Here is a 14,255-nt window from a genome sequence, read left to right as displayed (position 1 = left end):
ACAGGTCAGCCATAGGACTGCAAGTAGTTTATGGTTCAGAGGCAGTGGGTCATGGGGTGCTTGGGGTGTTAATGATTCAAATGAATGAAATCAGTCAAACGATTTGTGCTTTTCACTGAACGACTCAACGATCTGAGTCAATAAGAAGAGTTGATGTTCCCATCTCTAGTCCTTAGATTACATGTTGATGTCTAGCATGACAAAGTACAAGGTATTTACTCAAACATATAATTGCTAAATCAACCAAGAAAAACAGAATATAAAAACAATTTAACGTTCTCTCCAAAGCTGTCGCTTTAAATAAGAATGCTATTGGCATACTTACCTGGCAGAAAGGTATTAGGTGTAAACATTCTTAATACACAACAGGGACCTACATCCCAATGCTAGTATCCTAAGTATAGATATAGGGGACAGAAGTATAAACATAAAACCAGATGAAATGACTGAATCTTTATGTAACAAAACCAAACAGGCTAAATACGTTCATTGTTTGGGGGTGCAACCAAATCACATGGCGGTGTCACTAGCTGAAAGGCCCGGTTACACCAGTGGAAGGGGTTCATCTGAAGCCGTGTTCTTGATGGGCAGGGATGTACCTGGAGCTGGGAGATGGCCTGCAGCATCTTGAGGCGTGTCTGCAGAGCGCAGGAGCAGGATGACTGGGAGGGGCTGAGACACTGCTGAAGCCACGGTATCTCCTCCCACAGGTAGGACACCTGAGGTCAGAGGACACAGGCACTGTTAAAAGGACCTTGTTAAAAAGGACTGAACATCTTATACTTGGACTACGACATTTAAAAATAAAATATAAGTCTTTTTATCAAATTTTTTTGTAATCTTTGTCTCATTTTTTACATCCCAAAAACCTGGCATTTTAACAGGGGTGTGTAGACTTTTTATATCCTCTGTATGTTAAATCGAACAATAAAACAAGACAAAATGTTTAGGACAATGTGAGATATCTTTGCTTCATACATAGCATGTTTTAGTGGTACACAGTACAGTGTTGTTGACAAATTATATTATAAAGTAAAATGCTAATATTTGCATGAATAAAACATTCTCACTTAAACATTAAGTAAGAGTACTTCCACAAAAAGCTCAAAACGTGATTATGAAAAATTGTATTATCTGGGGGTACTAAAAGTTTTTCTGAAACTTTTAAAATGACCAGGAGGATGTAGCAGCACTCAGGAAATCCACATTAAACACCATATAAACATATTTTTTTCACTTTTTGATTTAAAGTGGGCCTAAATGGAACGTGGGCACCAATGGAAATGGTTAAATGCTAAAGCTTAGGGAAATGTAACTAGCTTCTTACCTTCATGAACCACAGGAAGTCTTGCATCAGCGAGCTGGAGTAAGAGTCATCTATCTCTACAATGGGAATCTGGTCCTCAGGAGTCACCAAGATGTTGTCGTCTCGGTAGAATATAGCCGTCAGGTAGAGACCTCTGGAGGAGAGGAGGGACATTCAGTCAGTTAACTAAATATACTGATAAGAAATAGCATGATTTGAATGTAAACATTTTATTAAAGAAGACATGGTCACAAGCAATTGGATATCCTCGAGATACAATAACTTTTCAGTCATTTTTTTGCAGCACACAGAAAAGTAATGATGGAAAGAAAGAGATACATGGAGGTGTAAATGTAGATCAGAAAAGGTGTTTTGTACCGTTTCAAGTTTTTGACAAATTTGCTAGTGGGCTGGAAGAGGTGGCGCAGGCTTTTGGAGACAGAGTGTTTTCTTACGTGTGGAGGGGCTTTGCACTGCTCTAGAAAGATGAGAGGGTCAAAACAGGGATTTAGAGAAAAACAGAACCAAAGACAGAGCAAAAATGTACAGTAAGTAGCTGTTTTCCTGCATCGCTGTTTGGAATGGAAACTGCATGCGTCCCACAGCTTAAGGGTGTGAAGTGTGGCGGAATGTTCCGGCCATTTCATGTGCTGTTTTAATCAAGTCGAGTCAGTTGACACAGTCACAGACACTCTGCTCTAAAGTATTGGGCCAGAGGAAACCAGTCATTCTCACTGCAAATCGCTAAGTGAGGCAGTGTGTGTGTTTACCTGGACAGACAGAAGGTGTTGGAACCTGTCGAGTCAGGATGAAAAGAGCTAAAAAGCTGCACTTGGACGGACAGACAGACTTGGGGGGGGGGGGGGGGGGGTTACAGGAGATGGAGGGTGGTAACCCTTCGCCTCTCACTGACAGGGAGGTCAGTTCTCTCTGAGGGGACATGTTTATTTTTAGTGGGCCTTGAGGGGTTTGGTTGGGGGGGGGGGGGCATAGTAAAGTGAGATAATGTGCTTTGCAATTCATTAGAACCCGCAACCCGCCCCACCACCATACACATGCACACGCACGTGCACACAGACACAGAAGCCCCGAGGCAATCTTACTCCGGCTCGGCCCACTTAAGTCAATAAATCCCCTATTCAGGAAAAATGAACTAATTTTCTTTTCATGAGACGAGTCGAGGTGGAATAACAAGAAAATGAGCTGCCGTTCTCGTGGCTCCCCGACCAGAGCCCTCCTCCTCTGGCAGCCCTCTTACCGCCCTGACACTGAGTAAGACAGACAGGTATAGCCGTCCGCTGGGGTGCCTGTGTTAGTCAAGGCCCCTTTCACAGTTTAATTAATAGTGTTTGGAGAAGGGTGGTGCGGGTGGGCAGTTTTGGGGGGTGCGGGGGTGGGGGGTTAGCAGACAGGGGTCCTGGAGCGCTGTAAGGGGACCGGGCTGCAGCCAGTCAGGTTTAATTTATACCCCTCAAACTAGCGTCAAGGCTCCGTCTCTACAAGAACAACAAACACGACCCGGGACAGACGACCTCGGCTACCGTGCGTGAACTTGGGCTGCGTACCATGGAAAAGCCTGGCACGGGGACTGTGAATGCCGACTATTATATGGATTATTACTGATGACTATATGACATGTTACATTATATCATTACGATGTATGTGTGTACAGTGGACAAACAGTAGTGTACATTGCTAGCCACCCTGATATGTGACATGTTATATTATCCGCTAGCATTGCTATGAGTTACTGTGACATATATCCCTTAAATTATATACCCATATAAGAGTTATACAGTACATAGTATGCCAACACTATGACATGCCATTAACCTATGTGATGATTGGTGGACTCACTGACTAGCCGTCTGGTTTACTGACTGCCTGGCTGGCTAATGGGCCAACGGCCTGACTGGTGGCTGAATAGCTGGTTGACTGGCTTACACGGCGACTGACTGATTGGCTCACTGACTGACTAAGTAGCTTACTGACTAAACTGAGAGAGGGATGGTCTGATTGACTGGCTGGATTACTGACTGAGTTATTTATTGACTTACAGGCCAGCTTATTGACTTGCTCAGTGACTGGACGAGTGGCTAGCTATCTGGCCGACTTATTAACTGAGCGGTTGGCTGACTGACTGACTGATTGTTCTGTTGTGAAACTGGATCACAACCACCAGGGAAAATTGTCTATGTTATGTCCTTGACATTCATGGAGCCAATTTACTGTAAGTACTATTTTGGAAACAAAGGCAACACTGGGAGCCATTGAACGTGAGGCAAACCCCAAAAAACAGTGAAACATTGAAAATGACTTCCAAGATATATTTGCAATCGCTGTGAAAGAACATTATTTAGTTAAGGAAACAGCTTATTTATACTAAGAAGGGGCTCATTTCAGTGTGGTGTAGTGTTCAGGACTTAAGTTTCCCCTAACCACAGCTCTACTATCAGATTAATTTAGCCCCAGCCTAACCTTACTATTGACCAGATAGTTCAAGACTTCTGCCAAGAAGCCCTTTGCCTCCCTCCAGAGTAACATGAACTTGAGGATACCATCTAAGACTGCTTGGGAGGAAGAAGGCAAAGAAGCTGATCGCAAACTCACTCAGAACAGTGACTGGAGGTCTTCTAGAAAAACATTAAATACCGACAGTGTGCCTAGAGACAAACAGTTCACACGCCCGTTCTTCTGACTCTCAATTCCTAAACTCCTTTCACATGATTTCAGAATGCTCCGGAGTGGTGAAGGAGACTTTAGCCAAGATGCTGCTTGTTAGTTATCCCGGAGATGGAGAGACTGTTTATACCATGGCACACGCAGTGACGGTGCGCCTCCTTAATCTGTCCCAGTAACTGGTCCAGCGCCTCCTTATGGCCCCGCTGACGAGGAGCGCGACCGTCAATCTCCCTCCAGCCTGTGCACACAGAGAGAAAACACCGTTAACCAGAAATACAAGGGTGTAAATGCCTCAGGTGTCGCCTTCAACTGGCTGCACCCGAAGTGGCTCAAACCCCAAACAGTGGCGCATTTAACCCGGCCCACGCTCTTATCCAGGAGCGGGTGCGTACATGCGTGCCGAACCTACAGCCAAGGCCCTGCGAGCGCCATGCTCCGCCAGTTTAGTTACGCAGGACCCCATACCAGTGAACTGTCAATATCAGGGATATACTGGAGCAAAAACATGTGGTGTGTGTATGTGTGTGAGCCACCTCAGTGTGAGAAAGCTGCGGTTGGCTAAAAGAGAGAGAGTGAGAGGGAAAGACAGCTCCAGTGTGTGCTACTGGTGGGACTGAGCCGACAGAGAGCACTCAGTGTGTGCAGACCTGTCCCTCTCTCCTCCCTATAAACACTGTCTGACACACACACACACACACACTATGCAGCGCCTACAGTACACAAACACACTGTACAATCCCCCCACCACCGCCACAAACACGGACATCCCTCCAGCCAACGACCTCCCTCCCTCAGAGTCAGGCCGTGTATGGGGGGTAAACAGGCCAGTGTATTCTCTCCCTCTAGATAGAGAGGGAGAGAGAGAGAGAGAGCGTGGCAGCCATGGCGGGAGGAGGGAGAACGATGTGCTGGTGATAAGAGGTCGGCAACAGGGGCGTCTTGGTTACCCCCCCACGGGCCCCTGGAGGCCGGCTGAAACACCGTGAGCTCTATTCCCGGAAAGGTTCCTGTCCTGACTGGACAACTAGCCTCTTTAATGGCCTCAGTGGAGAGAGAGGCCCTGGTATAAGGGCCTCAGTGTTGGGCCTTTACTGCCCCGGCTCTCACAGACATGCAAATATTTCCAGTGGTAGCCCAAATGGAAAACACAAACACGCAACCATCGAAATTAGCTTGGAGGGAGGGGAGTGAGGGCGGGGGGGAGGGAGGGAATGCCCGGGCGGACTCTTTCTCTCTTTTCCTTCTCTTTCCCTCTTTCTCTCTGCTCTCTCGTGTACGGGGCAGGAAGAGATACAACGACTCCCTTACATACATGCGGCACATTACGGCTACACAGACTTGCATATACAGGAGCGTTCCTCATTGGTGTACGGGCCTATACCTGTAAGTATGGACGTCGCCAAATATAGCCAGTTAAAATAAAGACGCGCAAACGGATTAAGGATTGCGCGAGCCGTGTATACAATGACGCGTCCGTATTAAATCATTCCCAACAGCAGGAGAACACAGTCTTTTCCGCAGTCACCTTTCCCTCCCATCCCGAAACAGGCAGCGTGTGGTCTAGGCATTAGGACACCTAGGAAAGTCAACACAGGCTGACGCACTTGGAGGTTTGTACGCACAACCGCTGAAACTCATCCCACACCACATTGCCGGGAATCCCGCTCTGCACGTGGAGGCAGCTGAGGGTTGGGTACATGACAGATGTTTAAACTGGCTTCCTCTCCTTGTGTCCTTAGTGAGTGACAGGGAGAGAGCGAGAGAGTGAGACAACGAGACGAGACAGAGAAAGAGAGAGAGAGAGAGAGAGGGAGAGGAGAGGAAGAGAGATAGAGAGAGAAAGCTGTTCTGGCCGGTCATCTCCTCAGCTGTTGACTCGGATGACATCACACCCACCTGTCGGCTGATCTCATTGGCCCAAACACAGGGCTACAGTTACGTCCGGCATTGGACGCAGGTTCGCCACCCTTTTGCTGGCCGAGGTCACCCAGCTGCTGCCGACGCCGTGGAAGGAGGCAGATAAGCGGCGTTGAAACGACGTGAGCCCAGTCACTTTGAAATGACTTTGGCGGGTAAATGTTCTGCTCCTATGAGACTATTGATTTCGGGGGTTTAACAAACGCCGCGTGGCGCCGCACAGGCCGACTGAGAGGAAGGGATGAGGAGGGGGGACTTACTGGAGGGGGAGGCGCAGGTCGGGGTGGAGGCCTTGGGAGGACCCCAACCCTTCATGTTGTAGGCTGACACCTGGACGTAGTAATGCTTGCCCTGTCACAGAACACAGAGGCAGATGGCATTGGCACGACACGAAAATAACCAGGTCATCAAAATCAATCAAATATTGATTCCCATCTCTGATCCTAATGCAGTTGACAGCGTATCCTTACATAATATTGGGTGGCCATGTGTTTCACACTGTAGTTGCTTGCACGTGTGATCAGATGCAACCAAGCACAGAGGAATTGCATTTTCAGAATGCTGTTTAGTATGGTGTCCATACTGCAGGTGACCACAGCACATGGGCGCGGCAATGGGTCAACAGGTCTCTGCTTGTCCCTGTGTGTCTGTGTTGCAGTGTGTGTATGCGTGCGGCGTTGGACCAGCCCCCAAATCCCACGTTCGCCACCGGTAACACGTGGCCTTGCCGTGGAACCAGCCTGGCCTCTCCTTTCTCAGCCAAATCAATCAGGCAGCCGCCAGCTCTGTCGTGACCCTGCTTTGACCCCTGTCATGTGACGGTGCAGCCCTGGTCCATGGGGCGCCATGGCGACAGGCACTGAAGGACCTATGTGGGACTTCCCGCTGAGGATTCATGTTTTGGAAGTGTCTGTCTCTGTACCATCAATTAAGTTGTATATTAGTGGGGCTAAAAGACTGCTCTTTAACGAATGAGCTATTCGGTAGTTCCAACTCTGGTTGTATTACTTATTTTTGTCCAGGCTTCCAAAACGTCAATATTTGCCTTGTAATCCAGCTACTAGGTTTTAAAAACATATTAACAACAGCATGAATACCTACAGAGCCTAGAGAAAGTTTAAGATCCTGGATAGTCTTAGCTTGGAGCTAGTGGACTGCTCTCTTCAACTCGACCACAGGTTTGGTGTTTGAGATGATCATTGGGAAACATTGATTTTGTGGTCACGCAACCATTTCTGTGTTGATTTCAATGTATGTTTGGGATCATTGTCTCATAGCAGAGACAACCAGGTTTGCAAGTTAATATATCCTGTCACTTACTGGAATTCATTTGCAAAACAGACCTAAAGCATCAACGATCCACCACCATATTGTACTGTGGGTTTCAGGGGTTTCTCTTATATGCAGTCCCCGTTTGTTACCAAACATGCAAATGGTGAGCATGGCCAAAAACCTAATCCGAACACAGGGGCGTCGTTAGGCCTGGGTTTCTTTTATGAATAGCCCCGGATCTCAAATTATTTATATGTTTTGTACAAGAAAAATCATAAAAAAATTGCCTCTGATCTATTCATCTGTAATTACGATCATGCATTAAAGCCCTCTAAAAATTATATGATGTTGTTGATTCAAATAAGCTTTGAATGTAGCCCCGAATGTATTGTGATTCTAGCAATGCCTCTGTCTGAACACAATGCACGATTGCATTTCAACACGATTGGCACAGTTCAGGCGTTGCAATTTGTGGGTTGGGCTCAGTATGTGCTTCTTTCTTGCAACCCTCCCAAAGAGCAGTTTGACATGGAAGGGCCTTTAACAGTTGATATTGACACTGGATAACCCCAAGATTCCCCTAAACCATGCAATTCTGAAACTGTTTATTGTCCTAACTGCATACCTAACTGAGGTATTTTCAACCATTGATGTATTTTTTATATCCTTTACCTGATCTGTGTACGTCAACAACCATCCATCTCCTTTCAGCAGACAGCACTTTTGTTTTACCCTTGGTGATGGATAACAAAGGGATTTTACATGCATGCGACCTCACATTTATACCCCAGGGAAACAGGAACAGGTGAAAGGCATCAGTACAGTTCCTGGAGACTGAGACACACAAACTAAAAAGCATGGAATTCCATAAAAGTCACCACTTTGTTTCGTTTTATTTTACATTCGTTTTTTTTTGTTTTTTTACTAATGAATAAAATGTTTTGTTTGAGAAACTATTGTGTTGAAATGAAAGTACATGTATATGGCTTATGCTAGAGCCCAAAATATGATTTGCTTTGTTTATTTTTTGCATTCACTTTTGCTCAATTTCCTGAAGTGTGCCAATACTTCCTGAGCAGACAAAAAGTGTGGAATATGGTGGGTAGATAAGTGGGGGGGGGACTGTTTAAATGAATACAGTTCTTCAGGCAATGACACGAAACAATGAACTCTGGGTAGACTTTGATTTGGCACTTTAAATGAAAGCATATGTCAAACCATGACACAGTTGAAATGAATCCCTAAACTCAGATGGCATGTCTAATGTTACATATCTACAAATATATATAAAGTATATGTTTACCAGTATAAACATCAAACGTATGCAAATTTACACTAAATCTTTCAATTTTGTGAGTTCAAATCATAAAACCTCTCAACTCAGAAGATTGCCTAAGTCAAGTTGGACATAATAGTGTTGTGATCATAGACTGTATATAAAATGGACGACGCCCTTTCGCTCTTTTCCATTGGTGAAAAATGAAGCCACCAGTGTCCCGATACGGCGCGGACATCTTGGACTTGCGTCTGCGCAGATAGCGATCTTGGGACCAGTTCTGCGCAGTAGTTATGCGCAGTAGCGAGCAGGAAGTAAAGCCGTAAAGCCGCGAAGTCAACGGCCCCTCCCCTGTGCCCCGCCCTCACTCTCCCTCGCAGAATGCGCATACCGTAATCCACAGATGTCAAACCGGTTCCACAAAGGGCCGAGTGTCTGCAGGTTTTTGGTTTTTCCTATAAATTGGTTCCTAGTTCATACCTACACAACCAGGTGAGGGTAGAAACTAACCAATCAGTGACCTAATTAACCAATCAAGTACAAGGAGAGAGCAAAAACCTGCAGACACTCGGCCCTCCGTGGAACCGGTTTGACACCTCTGCCGTAATCAATCGCAAGTCCAAGTACAGTACAACCTTTGCTTGTTAAACCTAGACGATATGTTATAGCCTAACTTACATCATGTTTAACCTTAATTTAGAATAGGCCTAATACAAAAAGAATTGGTAACTTCTAGCTAACAATCCCCTGCTAGCTATTAACATGGCTATTAACAAGGCTTGTTGTCTTTTAGCTAACGTTAGCTAGCCCATTACATTTATTTACTAATTAAATAGCTTATAAATTTAACTTACCGAAAAAAATTCAAAGATCGATTGGAAATGCCAGATCGGTTAGCACAATGTACTGCAGAACAACCCATTATGTCCGTGTGAAATTATATCAATTATAGAAATTTAGAGATTAAATGTAAAGCTCCAATCTCCTCAGTTCTCCGAAGGAGGATGGCGCTTCAGTGGCTCCTTGGCTCAGATAGCTGTCAATCAAAGTTGTGAATCACAACGTCACACCACCGTTTTTAGAGCATTAAATAACTAACTAAAAAACAACTTATTTTATAAAAAACTCTTGAATTTACATTAGCGTGATACAAACTACAGTAAATGACAGAAACCAGCTTCGGAAAAAAGATAATTGAAGGGTAATTTAATTGTTTAGTTGGTCTCGCGTCCCATTGAATAACATGGGGAGGGCGGGGTTTATGACCTATACTGGGACCACTCACCAGGGGGCGATCGAGACGTTTTGGCTTCACTTTTCAGGGCTTGTGCGGCACGCTTGGTTGTGATAATGTTCAGCGAACTCATAATGTACAATGAAATAAATATATAAATCAACTGGTAAAGTTAGCTATTTAGGCATCTAACGAGGCCATCCAGCTAGTTGGCCAAGTAAAACCCCACAGTTTACAATTCCATACATTCCATAAGTAAACATTTTGACTTATAGATTGACTGTTAAGAGTTATTTACTCTTAGCAGAAGAGACCATCTGCTAGTGGCTAACATTAGCCAGCAAGCGAGCCTGCCCAAAGTGGATACATTCTAATAACCAGAGGCAGTCAACAGCAAAGAGTACACTGCCCAAAGTGTAGTGTTCAACTCATTATAGGGCTACAAGTGTGTTGTGGATCATTCTGAAGATAAACCTAAAAACATAACTATTTTTGGAGTCATGTAGCCCAATCACGACTACAAAAAAGTTTCAAAATCTTTGACCCCATGTTGTGACTCACGCTACCTACCTGTTAACCCTTTCTCACATCACACATGTATGTTTATCCCTATATAAAGAGTTGGATTTAAATGTTTTTTTAAATGTCAGATATTGTAGATGGGAAATATTTTTTTAAACACTGAACAGTTTTTTAACATACTATCTTACAGGAGAATAACTTTTTCTGGTGCAATTAACTTGTGTGTGTGTTTGTGATACTTTGTGTGTCCAGATGACTAGTGACTATAAAACAGAATTTTTGTAGTGCAGACATATCACATGACAAAATGCCTTAACAATTTGACGTCTAACCAAGCAGCTCAAGCACATATGTGATTCCTATCAAGGCCCTTCATGTGGAATAGTGGCCTTCTAAATATGTTTATCGGTTAAAACTACCAGCAGCTGGAAAGCTAACTATTGTGCTTTTCTGTCTCACTTTCTCACCCGTAAAAAAGTGTAGCTGTATCCCATCACTGGATGTTTATACGGGCTGAGTTGGAAGCGATGAAATTGGGCTTTTTCGACTGCCTGACATGGTGAAATGAGACATTGTGATTGAGCATTGCTCTTTGTGTGTGTGTGTCTGTATGCCTTTGTGCAATAGTTTGTTTATCCGCATGTTTCGTTAAGGGTTAATTTTCTGGAAAGTCCTTTAAAAAGAAAGAAAAGAAAGCCGTACTAAGGTTTCTGTCTAGCACTCAAATTAAACGTGTGTGCCCCAGAGCTGCAGTCCACGTTTTACGCCCAGCTTCCATTCCCAGAGATGCAGTCCACGTTTATGCCCAGCTTCCATTCCCATTCCCAGAGATGCAGTCCACGTTTTACGCCCAGCTTCCATTCCCAGAGCATTAGCAAGCAGCATTCACAGTATTAGCGCTAACCGTTGCCTCTAGCGGCTGATTTTAAATGTTTTGGGGAGCTCAAAAACATCTACTTCTGACAGGGTAATTCAGACTGGGTATTTTAAAATGGGTACTTTACAATGGGTACTTAAGACCAGGTGTATCAGACCGGGGCCTTTAGACTGGGTACTGTAGACTGGGTACCTCTGATTGGGTACTTTAGACAGTGTACATTATAAGTGTATATCAGACCGGGTCCTTTAGACCGGGTACTGTAGACGTGTACTTTAGCCCGGGTACTTCAGACATGGTCCTTCAGACAGGGTACTTCAGACATGGTCCTTCAGACAGGGTACTTCAGACATGGTCCTTCAGACAGGGTACTTCAGACAGAGTACTTCAGACATGGTACTTCAGACATGGTCCTTCAGACAGGGAATTTTAGACAGGGAACTTAAGTCAAGGTGTTGCTGCAATGGTGTGTTAACATAGATTTTATATCTGGTGGGAACACAGTTATTCATTCGTAAAATAATGAATGATAGCTAGAGGAAAAATATCAGTGTGTTGAAACAGCCCAGTGTCGTTCTCAGTGGGGAGAAAATGAAAGGAGTGTGTGCTGTCAAACCTTTTCTTTGTTGTTGTTGCAAAGCGTTTAGGTACAGCGTACCCATCTGAACAGACAGAAAGCGTATACTCACGGGCGAGAGATCTGTAATGGTGCACTGCAGTTGACTGGTGTCCTCTACTAACATCTCACCCAACAGTGGAGTCTGGGAAGGGGAACTGCTCCAACTCACTGCGGACAGCCACATACAAGCACACACACACACACACACACACAGATAAACACCACACACACGCACCACACACACACAGTTACATAGCATACGGTACATACTTTCCTAAAACATGACCCTGCGTCTTATCATCTGACTTCTGGATATCATGTAACAAGTGTACCCTTGTACTTAGTGACCACGGCGGAGTTGACACTCAGAGGCTCCTGGAAGTCCACCCTCAGGCTGGAACTGCTGCTGACGGACAGGCGGACAGAGCTGGGAGCGTCCGGAGGGTCTGCAGACAGACGGATGTCTTAATATCATCTGTTAATCATCCGCTGACTTTCTAAATCCTTCCGCAGTGTTATTCGGTGAGTGTGTGACAGTCAGTCAGTGAAGTTGTGAAGTCTGAGATGTCAACGGTCCCCGTAGACAAAGTGAAATACCCAAGATTGCCTCAAAGACTCAAGACCCAATACCCAAGACTCCCTCAAAGACCCAAGACCCAATACTGCCTCAAAGACCCAAGACCCAATACCATGAGACTGCCTCAAAGACTCAAGACCCAATACCATAAGACTGCCTCAAAGACTCAAGACCCAATACCATAAGACTGCCTCAAAGATCCAAGACCCAATACCCAAGACTGCCTCAAAGACCTAAGACCCAATACCATAAGACTGCCTCAAAGACCCAAGACCCAATACCCAAGACTGCCTCAAAGACCCAAGACCCAATACCCAAGACTGCCTCAAAGACCCAAGACCCAATACCATAAGACTGCCTCAAAGACTCAAGACCCAATACCATAAGACTGCCTCAAAGACTCAAGACCCAATACCATAAGACTGCCTCAAAGATCCAAGACCCAATACCCAAGAGTGCCTCAAAGACCCAAGACCCAATACCATAAGACTGCCTCAAAGACCCAAGACCCAATACCCAAGACTGCCTCAAAGACCCAAGACCCAATACGCAAGACTGCCTCAAAGACTCAAGACCCAATACCATAAGACTTCCTCAAAGACTCAAGACCCAATACCATAAGACTGCCTCAAAGACTCAAGACCCAATACCATAAGACTGCCTCAAATAACCGTCAGAAGCATTGCAGTGTGGAGTACAGCTGCAAATCTAGTAAATTGACATCCCACATTCACATTCATTCACATGTCGTCTTACTGTAACACAGTAACTTACAGTTTTCAATCATCTCACTGTAACATGGTAACCTATGGTACTCAGTCACTAATAGAACAGTTGCTTACTTTTGTTCATAATCATAACATGTACTATCACGCTATTTAAAGAATTTCACTACTGTATTTGAAAGCTTGAGAAAAGCCTACAAAAAATGTCTGGTCATAAAAGCATGGAGTATGTTGAGTAATGAAGAGGGAAAAACTATGCATCAAAGTCAAGATTTATTCGGGTGTGTGTACGTGTGTGTGTGTGTGTGTGGGGGGGGGGGGTCCGTCTACCCGCCACCACGCATGTCATGAAATGCCTATAAAAACTTAAAGAGAGAACACAGACGTGCTACACAAACCCCAGACCCACCTACACACACACACACACACACACGAATAGGCCTCCCTTACACACACATGCATGCATGTATGCATACATACACACACTTCATCACGCCACACACCCCACTCTGTCCCAGCCGTCACAACGTGGAACCCATTAACAGCTCAGACCAGACAGAATGCCACCAAAAAGGACAGAAAAATGAAAGTCAAGGCGACGCTGGAAAGGTCTGGGCACCAAATGCACTTCAATTGGTGCTTAGCACATCATTTCTGACTCAAACAGGGCTAATGCAAACTCTCTCACACACACACACACACACATAAACAAGAATGAACACACAGCATCATTTATATTTAAGAGTCACAAGGTCGAGTGCCCCTCGTGAGTGAATTATTGTGGATATAAAGGTTTGTCCGCACGTGTGGGTTCGCTTGCATGGCTTGGCGTGTGTGGCTGTACACAGCATGTCACAGCTGAGTTCACAGCTACAGACTTGTTAAACTGTGTGACTTCATCTTAACTGACTGGGAAGAAACGTCTTCAGCAACTTGCACCTTTTGTGCTCAGTCTGGAGTGGGAGTGAGGTGAAGTTGCCCTGGGCAATGAGAAGGGTGGTCTGAGTGCGTGCGTGTTCGGTCGTGATCAATGAGAAGGGTGGTCTGAGTGCGTGCGTGTTCGCTCGTGGTCAATGAGAAGGGTGGTCTGAGTGCATGCGTGTTCGGTCGTGGTCAATGAGAAGGGTGGTCTGAGTGCGTGCGTGTTCGAGCGTGGTCAATGAGAAGGGTGGTCTGAGTGCGTGTGTGTTCGGGCGTGGTCAATGAGAAGGGTGGTCTGAGTGCGTGCGTGTTCGTGCGTGGTCAATG

The 14,255-nt window shown here is 45.2% G+C and overlaps 1 protein-coding gene across 3 annotated transcripts in view; it reads right to left on the bottom strand.

The window, feature by feature from the left end:
* Positions 1-14,255, bottom strand: part of LOC105031631 (ankyrin repeat and fibronectin type-III domain-containing protein 1) — a 204,176-nt gene that overhangs the window by 9,613 nt on the left and 180,308 nt on the right. For all 3 annotated transcript variants that reach the window (XM_020046506.2, XM_020046505.2, XM_013133847.2), the window contains 7 exons: positions 12,038-12,151; positions 11,776-11,873; positions 6,166-6,256; positions 4,119-4,226; positions 1,685-1,784; positions 1,328-1,460; positions 600-719 (listed from right to left, as the gene is read on the bottom strand). In XM_020046506.2, the coding sequence (XP_019902065.2) occupies positions 600-719; positions 1,328-1,460; positions 1,685-1,784; positions 4,119-4,226; positions 6,166-6,256; positions 11,776-11,873; positions 12,038-12,151 (764 nt within the window). The remainder of the gene's footprint in view (positions 1-599; positions 720-1,327; positions 1,461-1,684; positions 1,785-4,118; positions 4,227-6,165; positions 6,257-11,775; positions 11,874-12,037; positions 12,152-14,255) is intronic.

This window comes from Esox lucius, chromosome 5, assembly GCF_011004845.1.
Source record: "Esox lucius isolate fEsoLuc1 chromosome 5, fEsoLuc1.pri, whole genome shotgun sequence".
In the NCBI taxonomy this organism is placed as follows: domain Eukaryota; kingdom Metazoa; phylum Chordata; class Actinopteri; order Esociformes; family Esocidae; genus Esox; species Esox lucius.
Note: the sequence above shows the minus strand (reverse complement) of the source record. Positions and strands in the feature narration are given on the sequence as shown.